General features: G+C 40.0%; 1 protein-coding gene and 1 long non-coding RNA gene across 2 annotated transcripts; one reads left to right on the forward strand and one right to left on the reverse strand.

Annotated features, from left to right (window-relative positions):
- The first annotated feature begins 1,696 nt into the window (after positions 1–1,696).
- LOC125374486 lies at positions 1,697–6,462 on the forward strand. Its single transcript, XR_007218627.1, has 2 exons — positions 1,697–5,312; positions 6,296–6,462. It is a non-coding gene; the product is annotated as an uncharacterized LOC125374486 (long non-coding RNA).
- A 2,515-nt stretch (positions 6,463–8,977) lies between these two features.
- LOC125374502 (NAD kinase-like) lies at positions 8,978–14,604 on the reverse strand. The gene is made up of 6 exons (XM_048385400.1): positions 14,550–14,604; positions 12,743–12,888; positions 11,953–12,052; positions 11,674–11,831; positions 9,666–9,748; positions 8,978–9,446 (listed from the first exon to the last, which is right to left on the reverse strand). Exons 1-6 carry the CDS (start codon positions 14,602–14,604, stop codon positions 9,263–9,265), a joined length of 726 nt encoding a protein of 241 aa, XP_048241357.1. The 3' UTR covers positions 8,978–9,262.
- Between the last annotated feature and the right edge of the window lie 560 nt (positions 14,605–15,164).

Consider the following 15,164-nt stretch of genomic DNA (forward strand, 5'->3'; position numbering starts at 1 on the left):
ACTGGGCTTTGTGTGACAGGCAGCTGTGTGTATGTTACTGATGTCACACACTGGGCTTTGTGTGACAGGCAGATGTGTGTATGTGACTGATGTCACACACTGGGCCTTGTGTGACAGGCAGGTGTGTGTATGTTACTGATGGCACACACTGGGCCTTGTGTGACAGACAGGCGTGTGTATGTTACTGATGTCACACACTGGGACTTGTGTGACAGACAGATGTGTTTATGCTACTGATGTCAAACACTGGGCCTTGTGTGACGGGCAGGTGTTTGTATGTAACTGATGTCACACACTGGGCTTTGTGTGACAGGCAGATGTGTATATGTTACTGATGTCACACACTGGGCCTTGTGTGACAGGCAGGTGTGTGTATGTTACTGATGGCACACACTGGGCCTTGTGTGACAGACAGGCGTGTGTATGTTACTGATGTCACACACTTGGCCTTGTGTGAAAGGCAGATGTGTGTATGTTACTGATGTCACACACTTGGCTTTGTGTGACAGACAGGTGTGTGTTGTTTACTGTTGTTACAAACTGGGCTTTGCGTGCGTGACAGACAGATGTGTTTATGCTACTGATGTCAAACACTGGGCCTTGTGTGAAAGGCAGGTGTGTGTATGTTACTGATGTCACACACTGGGCTTTGTGTGACAGGCAGCTGTGTGTATGTTACTGATGTCACACACTGGGCCTTGTGTGACAGGCAGGTGTGTGTATGTTACTGATGGCACACACTGGGCCTTGTGTGCCAGACAGGCGTGTGTATGTTACTGATGTCACACACTAGGCCTTGTGTGAAAGGCAGATGTGTGTATGTTACTGGTGTCACACACTGCGCTTTGTGTGACAGACAGATGTGTGTAAGTTACTGATGTCACACACTGGGCCTTGTGTGACAGGCAGGTGTGTGTATGTTACTGATGTCACACACTGGGTCTTGTGTGAATGGCAGATGTGTGTATGTTACTGATGGCACACACTGGGCTTTGTGTGACAGACTGATGTGTGTATGTTACTAATGATACACACTGGGCCTTGTGTGACAGGCAGGTGTGTATATGTTACTGATGTCGCACACTGGGCCTTGTGTGACAGGCAGGTTTGTGGATGTTACTGATATAACACTCTGGGCCTTGTGACAGACAGGTGTGTGTGTGTGTTACTGATGTCACACACTGGGCTTTATGTGACAGGCAGATGTGTGTCTGTTACTGATGTCACACACCTGGTTTTGTCTGACAGGCAGGTGTGTGTTGGTTGCTGACGTCACACTCTGGGCTTTATGTGATGGACAGTTGTGTGTTAGTTATTGATGTCACACTGGGATTTTCACTGTAAATACTGTAGTCGAACAAGCAAAACAAAGCACATATTTCACTGAAACAATGTTTGAAGTATAAGGAACTGATTGTTTAAACATTTGTTAATGTATCATGAAGTTTATGAAGGTAGAATGTACCTTGTTGTATGCAGCAAAACTTAAATGTATTTTCATGTGTGTGTTTTTTTCCTGTTTTACTATAACATATGACCAACGACTGGAAACAAATTAAATAACACTGAAAATAAATGTAATAATGTGTATATATTCCTAGAATTGGCGTGTCAGGGAATTTCACACATGATTCTGATCAGATTTATTGATATGGCTTTCATGGAAGCAGTCGAAAATGCCTTTTTTACTATATCTGAATGTTATCAGATTGGGTGTAATTCGTTATGTGACATTTGTAACATACTTGGCAAAATACTTTATTAGTATTAGTATTAGTATTTTAAGATATAAGTTTATCCCTCTATCAAGACAAGTATCAACTCACAACTGGAGTTCATACATGAATATATGGGTAGATGACCATTGTGTAGAAACTTATGTCTTTTGTTTTTGGTTGATTGTACTTAAATTCAAAATTTTGTAAATATATACAGTATTAGAAATAACCCAGACTCATTCAGGTTGTCTAGAGAGCGGCAATTGTTTTCTTAGGCTCCATCACGTGATACATCCTGTACATCCAACAGGTTAGTTGTCCACAGTGTCAAATATCTTCCCCATCCCCAGATCTGTGTGACAAAACAAGCAGGCCTAAGTATCTATTTAACCACCCCATAAGGGGAAATGATATAATTACACCAGTGCTTATGACTTTCTTATTAAGGTAGCTAGAGACATGGATGTTTCATCTTTTTAGTTGCACTGGATTGTTTGTTCCCCAAAATAGAAATGATATAATTACACCAGTGCTTATGACTTTCTTATTAAGGTAGCTAGAGGCATTTCCATTTAAATTTTCTAGTTGCACTGGATTGTTGTATTTCCCCAAATTGAAGTAATGTAATTAAACCAGATATTCAAACTTCCTTATTAAGGTAGCTAGAGGCATGAATGTATCAGTTTTCTAGTTTCACTGTAGTGTTGTTTTCCCCAAGGAAAATGATGTAATTAAACAAGACCTTATACCTTTATTATCAAAGTAGCTAGAGGCATGTATGTTTCAATTTTTTAGTTGCACTGTATTCTTGTTTTCCTAAAAGGGAAATGACGTGATTAAACCAGGTCTTATAACTTCCTTTTTAAGGTAGCTAGAGGCATGTATGTGTCAGTTTTCTAGTTTCACTGTATTCTTGATTTCCTAATAGGGAAATGACGTGATTTAACCAGATGCTATAACTTCCTTATTAAGGTAGTTAGAGGCATGTGTGATTCAATTTTTTAGTTGCACTGTATGGTTGTATTTCCCCAAAGGGAAGTGATGTAATTATACCAGATGTTAGAACTTGCTTATTAAGGTAGCTAGAGGTATGTGTGATTCAAGTTTTTAGTTGCACTGGATTGTTGTATTTCCCCAAAGTGAAGTGATGTAATTATACCAGACCTTACACCTTTCTCATTAAAGTAGCTGGAGGCATGTGTGATTAAATGTTTTAGTTGCACTGGGTTCTTGATTTCCTAAAAGGGAAATGACGTGATTTAACCAGATCTTATAACTTCCTTATTAAGGTAGCTAGAGGAATGAATGTATCAGTTTTCTAGTTTCACTGTAGTGTTGTTTTCCCCAAGGGAAATGTTGTAATTCAACAAGATCTTATAACTTTATTATCAAAGTAGCTAGAGGCATGTATGTTTCAATTTTCTAGTTGCACTGTATTCTTCTTTTCCTAAAAGTGAAATGACGTGATTAAACCAGGTCTTATAACTTGCTTATTAAGGTAGCTAGGGGCATGTATGTTTCAATTTTCTAGTTGCACTGTATTCTTGATTTCATAAAAGGGAAATGACGTGATTTAACCAGATCTTATAACTTCCTTATTAAGGTAGTTAGAGGCATGTATGTGTCAATTTCCTAGTTTCACTGTATTCTTGATTTCCTACAAGGGAAATGACGTGATTAAACCAGATCTTATAACTTCCTTATTAAGGTAGCTAGAGGCATGTTTGTGTCAGTTTTCTAGTTTCACTGTATTCTTGATTTCCTAAAAGGAAAATGACGTGATTAAACCAGATCTTATAACTTCCTTATTAAGGTAGCTAGAGGCATGTATGTTTCAATTTTTTAGTTGCACTGTATGGTTGTATTTCCCCAAATTGAAGTAATCTAATTAAACCAGATCTTCAAACGTCCTTATTAAGGTAGCTAGAGGCATGAATGTATCAGTTTTCTAGTGTCACTGTAGTGTTGTTTTCCCCAAGGGAAATGACTTGATTAAACCAGATCTTATAACTTTCTTATTAAGGTAGCTAGAGGCATGTATGCTTCAATTTTTTAGTTGCACTGTATGGTTGTATTTCCCCAAAGGGAAGTGATGTAATTATACCAGATGTTATAACTTTCTTATTAAAGTAGCTAGAGACATGTATGTTTCAATTCTTTAGTTGCACTGGATTGTTTTATTTCCCCAAAGGGAAGTGATGTAATTATACCAGATGTTATAACTTTCTTATTAAAGTAGCTAGAGACATGTATGTTTCAATTTTCTAGTTGCACTGTATTCTTGATTTCCCCAAAGGGAAATGACGTGATTTAACCAGATCTTATAACTTCCTTATTAAGGTAGCTAGAGGCATGTATGTGTCAGTTTTCTAGTTTCACTGTATTCTTGATTTCCCCAAAGGGAAATGACGTGATTAAACCAGATCTTATAACTTCCTTATTATGGTAGCTAGAGGCATGTATGTTTCAATTTTTTAGTTGCATTGGATGGTTGTATTTCCCCAAAGTGAAGTGATGTAATTATACCAGATCTTACAACTTCCTTATTAAGGTAGCTAGAGGCATGTATGATTCAATTTTCTAGTTGCACTGGATTCTTGTATTCCCCAAAGGGAAATGATGTAATCAAACGACTACTTATGACTTTCTTATTAAGGTAGCTGAAGACATTGAGTTGTCATTTTCCTAGTTGCACTTTATTGTTCTTGTCTTAACCAACTAGAAATGATGTAATTAAAACGGACGTCCTTACACCTTTGTTATTAAGGACGCTGTTGCCAAGTTATACTGCTGTAAGTATGTATTTTGTGCTAAATCCAGAAGAGATGTCATTAAACCAGACAAATGTTCTTAGGACAGCTGGAGGCTCAGGAGTAAGTTTAGACATGAATTAGACATACTAGAGAAAACATTTCTACAGCTTTGTATCAATGGGGACCTTCTGTTACCCCATTGGCACTTATCCACTGTATTATATCTCCATTCTATAATGATAAATACCCTGCAGGCATTTGCTGATAAAAGGTCGTCCTGAGGCCAATTTGAATGGCACAAATTTGAAATTAGACATCCGACCAAATACCTCTCACGTGACATTTAGTAAGAGATGCAGGAAGACGCAGGTATATACAGAATAGAGATATAATTACTGGATAATCGAGTTTGCTGTCACCCCATTTCTGGACATTCAGGAAATGGTGGGAAATGGACTGCTTCTGTTGTTACATGTAAAGCAGAACCCTTCCTACTTACTTTCAGTCTATGATAACTAGCCCTCCCATAATCAGCTGTCTCTGTAGCCTCTACGTAATGTTCACTGACTTCAGCATCACAAATATCACAACTAAGAGTTTGTTATTGTGTAGTCTTTTATTGTTTCTCTTGATAAATAAAATATTTCATAAAAATACAAACACGTGTTGACATTGTATATTAATCAATTCAAAACATCATTTATATATTACAAACATCAGTATGAATATGAACAACTGATCATTTCTACAAGACAGTTGGACAGGTAAGAATTAATTGAAAAGAAATGTTGCCATCCACGGGACAACAGGCAGACAGCTACGTCAGACACAGTGTTGGAAGGTAAAGGTACTTGGTATATAATCGCACGTGTTAACTCTTGCAGTACTATGTAACACTGACGGATACATTTCCCTACAATATCCCCATACCAATGAGGCTGTGTAATAACGAACACACCATTCCTTCCCTCAACATGACACATTGGCAGTATACTCAGCTTCACACGGACAGTTGGATAGATGACAATGGCAGCAAGGGTAAACGAGTGAGGGAGTCAGGTTCAACACTGCTTTGAACAATATCTTAGTTATATCAGAGATTACTGTTGAAGAATCATTCAAATGACACAGGACATTACAGTGAATACGGATATGGTGCGGACAGGTCAATGGCCACAAAGGGGTCCAATTAGACAACCTGTGTACATGTCACTACACTTGAAATAGAACATCAATATGATAATTGTTGCCATTACTTGCATGCTAAAGGAAGAGTTCATGATGGACCGTGGACCTGGTCCACGCAGAGATTAGACACCATATGTCATCATTTCATAGAGATACAATATTTAATGACAATATTACATTAATCCAGTGACTAGAATAACTTGCCTTATGATTAATGTCTTGCATCCATATTGAGTTTATTACGATAGTAAGTTTTACACCACTTTTAGCATTATAACAAAATATCACAGCAGTGGAAATGGGCTTACATAGAGTTATTTTTTGAGCACACATGTAATAAGTATTATTTAATAAAATTAAGTGATTGATGTTTCTGGAGGACTGACTCTGTCAATAAACACCACAATTCCACAAGTTGGGATTTCAATTTTTGACGCCACAAAGGTCTAGGTTTTTGAATGTTAACAACCTCAGCTGCTGATTAGAATGCCTTACTTTAGTCTCAAGTCGAGAAATACAGATGCCAAGCACATGGCTAGCTAGGGGTAATTAGAGTTATCTGCCCATTTGCTACTACTGGTCTTACAACTACAAGTATTTGTTAAAGATGTCTGCTGACTACCCTATATTTTACAGGTTAATTGAGAAGTCGTGGGTTACAGAAACTACCTATATGGCTGTACATGTGGATGGCATAGAGAAATGTTTCAAGCAGAATGCCGGAAGACTGATTATGTGATTGGAAACCTATGGTCTGATAAAAAAAACTCATTGGAAAACAGCGAGTGACAATGTTCATATTAGTATTGCAAAAAGATTCAGCTCTTGGCTTAATGTCTCGGCATTTCTTTTAACTTTAACACATATAAATTTATCAGCTGGTGAAGCATACAACACACATATATGATTAACAACAGCAGGTGCACAGTAAAGACACAATGTGGAGGTGATTAAATAAATTACTCTCCTGTTTTGGTTTTCAATTTACAACATGGACATACTTTCTTTGTGTATTTCCAGGGATTGCATTACTTGTTGTATAGATAAACAATCATAAGTGAACAATTAAAAATAATTTTCTTATTTTTCCTACAAAGTCCTTTCGTAACTACCATTTTCACCTACAAGTTGATTGATATTGTAAGGGAGGTAACTCCTCACATCGTCATTTAAAGAACCACTTAAAACTGCATGTTGCTTCAATTCATTTCTTATATGTTATGCTACCTGTAACCTTTCGCGATTTAGGCTGGGACATTTCACAATGTTAAGCTCGCATGAGCAATCGTTACATCAGCTCGTAATATACTCGAACTTCACTCCTTATGTGCTCGTGATCACAATTGTGGTTGGATCATGTGACATCGTGCCTTGCTCGTGTTATATATGTGTTGTCCACGGTTGTGTTCGAAGGAAGATTGTGTATGTCATACCACACTCGTGGCAACCTCGTGCTGTAATTGACCTGACGTAAACACGACTTTTTCATGATAGACACCATGGGAGTACAACGTCTTCACGATAGACACAAAGTGAGTTCGATTCATGAGAGCACAACACATTATAATTTTCATGGGGAAGAGCAAACCGTGTCCTTGTCACGAGTATGATATGGGAAACGTGCATACTTCAAGTTAGCTACGGTGTACCTAGAGTTCACTACGATAATCAAGTGTTGAATACGAGCTTATCTAAGTCCGCTACGATATAGTCACGGTGGGATGAGTGTGTGGGTTGCATCACCCACCCCAGTCTGGAGATTACTCACAACCACACAGAACTAGGACCAGGTCCAGGTCCAGGTCCAGGACCAGACACAGTCCCTCAGGACTCAGGGAGAAGGGTAAGGACTCTCTACGCAGGTCGACCATAGGGAAGTTCTAGAACCCTGTCGTGGTCTCTCGTGTCAGCTCCTGCAGCAAGGTGTTCTTTCAGCGGACTTGACTTGACAAGATGGCAGCCGCAACATGCGGTCTTATTCTGGTTGCGGTTTAGTCGTGTTGACATCGTGATAAACTCATAGAGATCGTGTTTACATCGTGATAAACTCTTAGAGATCGTGTTAATGTCGTGATAAGGTTGTAAGTATCGCGTACTCAACTCTTATGAAACTAGTCTATATCGTGCCAACATCGGTATAATTCAGAAATCACCATACAGTAATAAAAACACTTAAAACTCAACAATGCAGTATAAGTATAAAAGCAGCTGTAGTCCAGTCTTTTTCTTTAAGTAAAATAAATTATTAATGTGCCTTGCTATTGGAAATATTACAGTTTTCAGGAATGTTAAGTGGTCACCGGAAAGGGATGACATCATCTGTTTCCATGACAACAAAACTGCTTCGCCGAGAGAATTATGAAACATCAACTAACACAAAGCTATTGACATATATATTAATGATGTATGAACAATTAACGGGATAATTAAACTAAATCATTCTGTCCAGACAGACACAATGAATAACGATATCTCCCTTCATCACCTTCTCAGCCATTTAAAAAATTTTAAACTACGTATCTGACATATATACAAATGCCAATTGACCACAGTGTCATTACAACAGCAGAAACACACCATTTGCATGAGACTGTGTATACACATTTAATATACCAGATAACGGCGCCAATGGAAAAGGTCAATGTGACCCAGTTGTCCCTCTCACCTTCCCGATCAAGCTGTTATTATTGCACTCCAGCCCTGTGTATAAAACTCAATATTGCCTTCTCATAGACCTGTCATGTGATCATATAGAATTATAAAAGATGATTCCATTACAAAGTTTCATCTCTATCAAAAACAGATGTGATTGTATTCCTTATAGGGAAACATGAGCTAGCTCGAGTTTTGAGGACAGGACACTGAGTACCGGAACACCAAGACACCAAGATACCAGAGCATCTGGACACCTAGAAACCAGGGCATCTGGACACCTAGATACCAGGGCATCTGGACACCTAGATACCAGGGCATCTTGATTCTAGATACCAGGGCATCTGGACACCTAGATACCAGCACATCTTGAAACTTAGATACCAGACATTCAGACAGATGTGCACACAAACACCTGGACGCCTAGATACCAGCACATCTTGACACTTAGATACCAGACATTCAGACAGATGTGCACACAAACACCTGGACGCCTAGATACCAGGGCATCTGGACACCTACCTACCAGCACATCTTGACACTTAGATACCAGACATTCAGACAGATGTGCACACAGACACCTGGACGCCTAGATACCAGCACATCGTGACACTTAGATACCAGATATTCAGACAGATGTGCACACAAACACCTGCACACCTAGATACTCTTAATCTCACACATCTTCACCTCCTGCCAAATCCAAATAACCATTTATGAATCTGGAGGTACATAGAATCTGTCTAATCATGGTGTCTTGTTAATCACAGCCTTGACCTTGCACTTGACGTGGTAAGTTATTTAGTTCAGATGATCTTCAGCAGTGAACACAGTTGACACAACACCAATCTCACGGTGTCGTGGTCAGTGAGTCAGGGTCTATAAAAGCACATTTATGACGTATATTTCCTGCTAGAATTTACTTGTAGGCTCGTTACACATACACCTTGGTCAGTTACTGTCAGGGTCCAATATAACGGAGTCCAGACTGGTGGTGCTGGGTAATGAAGGTAACGTCTTCTGTTGCCGCCGTACGTTCCAGTGGAGACAGTCAGCGAGGCCATCAAACCAATCGTCTATTTGGTCTTTGGCACACACCGAGGGAACTAGGTACATCGCCGTGGTGATGCGCAGCCTGGAAGTGAGGGGCAGTAAGTTATAGTATAAATGGTTATACAGTTTACACACTGAGGGAATCGGGTACATCGCCGTGGTGATACGTAGCCTGGAAGTGAGGTACAGTTAGTCGATAATACTCATAAATGTTCTTTCAACTAAACATTCCACATTGTTACAGGTCAGACTTTAAAACTAAGTGCAACCTGCGATAGACAACATCTAAATATCTACTCACGTGTCTCCTTGCTGTATTTCCTGTCTGTTCCGGCCATCAAAGGACACCCAGGCATTGTTCCGCGCATCCGGAGACACCATGATCTGAACAAGCAAACACATACGCTACACAGGCATGTGGAGGTTCACACGGACAAGAAGATAAAGATATTTCTAAAGACAAGTTAGATCTGACATTTACTGTATTTCACTTTCACATTTGCAACTTGTTTTGTTTCTTTACCATATTCCAGCTCTATGACAGGGGTCTGTTATAATCAAGGCAGGACCAGACTATCCAGTGATTGATATTATGCCATTAGTGTTTGATGAAAAGCTAAAAAACCAATCACGAAACCTGACCACATGATCCATTCAGTCGCTTATAACGACAAGTTGCAGTGGACCATTTTGTAACTGAAATCCAGCCAGAAGAATACTCCCTTCGGAGTTGAGAATGTAACTGAATGATCACTGAAAGCCTTGTGCGATGTCAGTGCACTATTGAAACATTCTTGAAGACATTTTGTCATAAGAAACGTCTAGCCTTAAGAGATAATTTCCTCCGATTCTCATCACTGTATAGCTTTCTTGGCTGGAGGAATCCCCCTTCATCTGAAGGTGTTGATGTGATGTGTTTCTTCATATGACAGCAGCGACGCATATGATCCAAGAACTTGTGCCCATCTCCACAGACATAAGACTCAAGTCGAAAGGGTGCACGGGAATCGCGCACGTTGAGACGCCCAACGCTAACACCGTATTCGTGGGTGCGTGATTCCCGTGGTTCAACTGTGTCATATGGCCCTGTGACGCAGGGGTAGCATTGTGCAGATGGCTGTTTCAATGAATGCTCGTTCCACCCGTGACGAACAGGTCTGGTTGTTGATGAAATATAGTGATAGCTAAATAGACATATTTTTTATTCAGGCACCGATTGTCTTTAAATGTAATATCCAGTTATGTATGACTGTTTAATCTCATACCAACTTTGACTGGAGTAGGTCCTATATTTTTTTCAGATATTGTAGTAAACGTCAGTACCTTAAATTACCTTCCAGACAATATGAGACCATCACTAGACTTACCAGATCATCACTATGTTTCACAAGACCATCACTAGACTTCACAAGACCATCACCAGACTTCACAAGACCATCACTAGACTTCACAAGACCATCACTAGACTTCACAAGACCATCACTAGACTTACCAGACCATACCAGACTTCACAAGACCATCACTAGACTTACCAGACCATCACCAGATTTCACAAGAACATCACCAGACTTACAAGACCATCACTAGACTTCACAAGACCATCACTAGACTTAACCAGACCATCACCAGAATTACCAGACCATCACTAGACTTCACAAGACCATCACTAGACTTCACAAGACCATCACTAGACTTTACTAGCCCTTCCCAAAGCCCTCACAAGACCATCAGTAGACGTCACTGGACCTTCACAAAACCCTCACAAGACCATCAGTAGACTTCACCAGACTTTCACAAAACCCTCACCAGACAATCACCAGACCATCACTAGACTTCACAAGACAATCACTAGACTTCACAAGACCATCATCAGACTTACCAGACCATCACTAGACTTCACAAGACCATCACAAGACTTCACAAGACCATCACCAGACTTACAAGACCATCACTAGACTTCACAAGACCATCACTAGACTTCACAAGACCATCACTAGACTTCACAAGGCCATCACTACACTTAACCAGACCATCACCAGAATTACCAGACCATCACTAGACTTCACCAGACTTTCACAAAACCCTCACCAGACCATCACCAGGCCATCACTAGACTTCACATGATCATCCCTAGACCTTCACAAAGCTCTCACAAGACCATCACTAGACTCACCAAACCATCAGAAGACTTCAACTGGCCATAACTAGACTTCATCAGACCATCACTACACTTCACCAGACCATCACCAGACCTCCACAATACCTCCAGATGACCATCGATCTTCTAATAGTCATATAACTGTACTCACTTTGATTTCCACGCCGGCTGGGACGACAACGGGCCTGAATGAGAGTGAGTGCGGGCAGATGGATGTGATGAGGATGCATGGGACGTTGGGATGGATCATGGATGCCCCTGCCGCCACCGCATACGCAGTGCTGCCCGTCGGCGTGGAGATGATCAAGCCTGAAACAGGATGTGCAGAGTTTGGTTTTGGACACACTCAAACAGTCAAGCCATGGGTTCTGAAAGAGTCCAACTGTCAACAATGGTCAAGGTGGTCTTAATGAACATAATTCTCATTCACCATCCCCCTGTACTGACGTGACAAGTCGACTCTCTATATACAGGACTATATTGCACAAGTATGGGGAAGGCCCTCGGTCTATCACTACTTCATTCAGCACCTGAAACAGAAACATCACAATCATCACTCACAGTGCGTTTGTTTTTGTTTGTTTGTTGTTGAAAACCGCACTCAGCAATATTGCAGTCAAATGATGGCGGCCTGTAAATTATCATTTATCATCCAGACTGGCTTTCACAGGAAATATGGCTTGTGTAAGATCAAGCGATATCTACATTGTAGATATCGCTGCAATGAAATTGCATCACAATGCTTTCCAGACCATTGTGACATCATTGCTTCCAATGACGTCACAATCAAATGACATCATTAATGGCTCTGCTACTGAAGCTATGAGCAGTACTTTTAACACTGCATATTACTGTCTTCAAACTGAAAAAGTAGGAAGAATGATGTTGGATGAAAAATAAAATCTCCCACGAGTGTCTTTTGATATCAAATATATCAACAACCGTTGATATATTTGATATCAAAAGACACTCGAGGAGATTCTCTATGTCTAGGCCAGCCGAAGCAGTGATCGATATTGTGAGTAACAAGTCTTTGAAGTACCATGACGATAATTAATTTGGTCACCTCTTTCGACCAGCCTATGGGGACATTTTCTTACCCAGAATCACTATGGGGTCTGCATCATTAACGGCCAATCAGAACCAACTGGCTCTAAACTCATACGGAACAAACTCAGTCATCAGTCATCAATCAGATGGCAATAGGTACATGTACTTACTAATATATGGGCGGTCCCACATTTCGTGTCTATATTTTTTACATGAGGTATTCTGGAGCACTCGGAACCCTGATTACATACAACACATTTGAGGCGGTATCGCAACAGCAAAGAAGCATCCCCTGAAACAACAAAAACATCACATCCTGAATGACACAGAATGGTTTTATGATGGCAGCCATAATTTGATGTCTTGAACAAACCGGCCCATCTTACCCTCCAAGTTTCAGGCTTCTACGTTTTGGAAAAGAATATTTTTATTAAATCAAAGACGGCGACATGGCTGCTATATTGAAATTGAGATTCCTGAATGACTGAGAATGGAAATCAAATATTGCTCCCAGCATAAAAACAATCATATGTACTGCGTCAACAATCAGCCTCCTTTAGCCATTTTCTATTCTTCGTTGACGTGATTAACAATTATGAAGGGAAGTTCCAACAAATATTAAACTAATTTTCTTTTCAATAGTAAATATCAGAACCTAATTCATATGAATTTGCTAAATAAATACAATAATCAATTAAAAAAAAACTCTTTGCGTTTTGATTTTAATTTTTACAAGAACTAGATGTAAGGTGAAAATGCAGCATGGCTTTATCACTGGTACCAACTGTGTGCATCTTCACACGTAAGTAGTTTCTATCTTGCCTTTTAATATGAGAATGCTTAAAAACAATATGTACTGTCAGATTTCAGCAATTTGCGTTGATGTTTCCATATCACTCAGAAACAAGGTTTCCATATCTTAATTACCTTGTAAAACACTGGTGACTTGTTTGCCTATCTTGGGGGCACGGGTGGCCAAGTCGTCCATGGCGCCGCGATTCGCTGTGCAGAGTTGCGTCCCTTGGGTACGCCAGAAACCTATGATTGTGGGTTCGAATTCCGGTTCGCCCCGATTATGTTTCTAGGTTTGTCAGCACCATACCCGTGCTCGTGGGTTTCACCAAAACCTACCCACACAGATCAATACATACACTATGCCTCCAACCATCCACCTCAAGTCAAGAAAGGAATGGTTTCAACCCTAGCAAGACAGGCTCACAACATCTGTCATTTGCTTGATAACGGTGTCAGAACCTACACCGAAACGTCGCTCGTCGTAATAAAGAAGTTGTTCATCCATAACTTCTTATCCTTACTTAGTACTCCAACTTCTAAATGCCTTTCAAAGGAAATATTCCAGTAATATCACGGGGGACACCAGAAATGTCTGCGCATTATACCAATGTGATGAATCCAACTGGGGCGCTTGGTATGATGAGCGTACGAGACATAATCAGGAAGCCAAATTATCTACAGTCACTACTGTGGTCCACTTTCAATGAAGTCTCCATGTACTTTACAGACAACACATGTAATTATTCCTCATCATTGTCTTCATGATGTGGAAGAAAAATTACAAAGTCTTCCCTTTGATGTACGCAATTTTCGGGAAGAAAAAATAAACTGGCAATTAAATATGACATTTGAAAAACAAAGCCACAATCCTCTGTAGCTCACCAAATGAAGTAACAATAGTGTCTATGCTTAAAGTTAAGTTGGAATTCTGTGAACAAGTTTTAGAAACCATAGCTTGAGAATCATATCTGCAGGTGAGCTAAAAGGGAGGAGGGACAGAGAGTCTAACATCTCTTGGATTCACCCTTCAGATGGGCCTATGATTTGACTACATGGACTGAAGAGTTATCTCCCTTGTTCTGCTGTTGCACTGACTACATACTGGCTCGTTTCTTTCCCCCACAACAAACAGATGCTGACACTGAACAGCTGCTCTCTATAGTACAGCTCAATCTATTCTACCTTCCTCAATGCTCTCAATGCTCCGAACCCACTCTTTTGAGTGACCAATCCTCATTACAGTCAATGTTTGAAAAAAAATTAAAACCCAACAAGATTGTCAGGCAGATGACCCACACATTCAGACATCAGAAATATTGAACAATCGCCAAACAAATAAGGCACAAATCGCGTGTGATGATCTTGATTCAGTTAAAATAATGCAAATAATTACTTAAGAATCTACAAGGAGTAATAACATAACGGAATACGCAAGTAGTCTCAAGCAACCCAACAGGAAAGTTACCAGCCACGGGCTGTTATTTCGGACACTGTGCACCGGGCAAAAATTAATCCAGCGGGCAGGGCTAAGAAGTGCAAAAATATAATTAAAATTCCAGTGTCCCGTTCAACAAAGTGATCGCAGCACTTATACAACCTGGAGCCTATACCAAAAGTATGCGACTTCTGATTATGGTAGCACTAACATAACTTTGTGCCGGGAGACCCATGCACATGTAACTGGGATCCTTGCATCATCATTGATTTACCCGAAATAAAGATGAAGCAATGAGCAGTGTCCCATCACCACCGAGGCACTCGATGAAGTCACCTTCAACCAACATCACTTGTCTTACA

The sequence above is a fragment of the Haliotis rufescens genome, unplaced genomic scaffold (assembly GCF_023055435.1).
Source record: "Haliotis rufescens isolate VD_foot unplaced genomic scaffold, xgHalRufe1.0.p SCAF_58, whole genome shotgun sequence".
Taxonomy (NCBI): domain Eukaryota; kingdom Metazoa; phylum Mollusca; class Gastropoda; order Lepetellida; family Haliotidae; genus Haliotis; species Haliotis rufescens.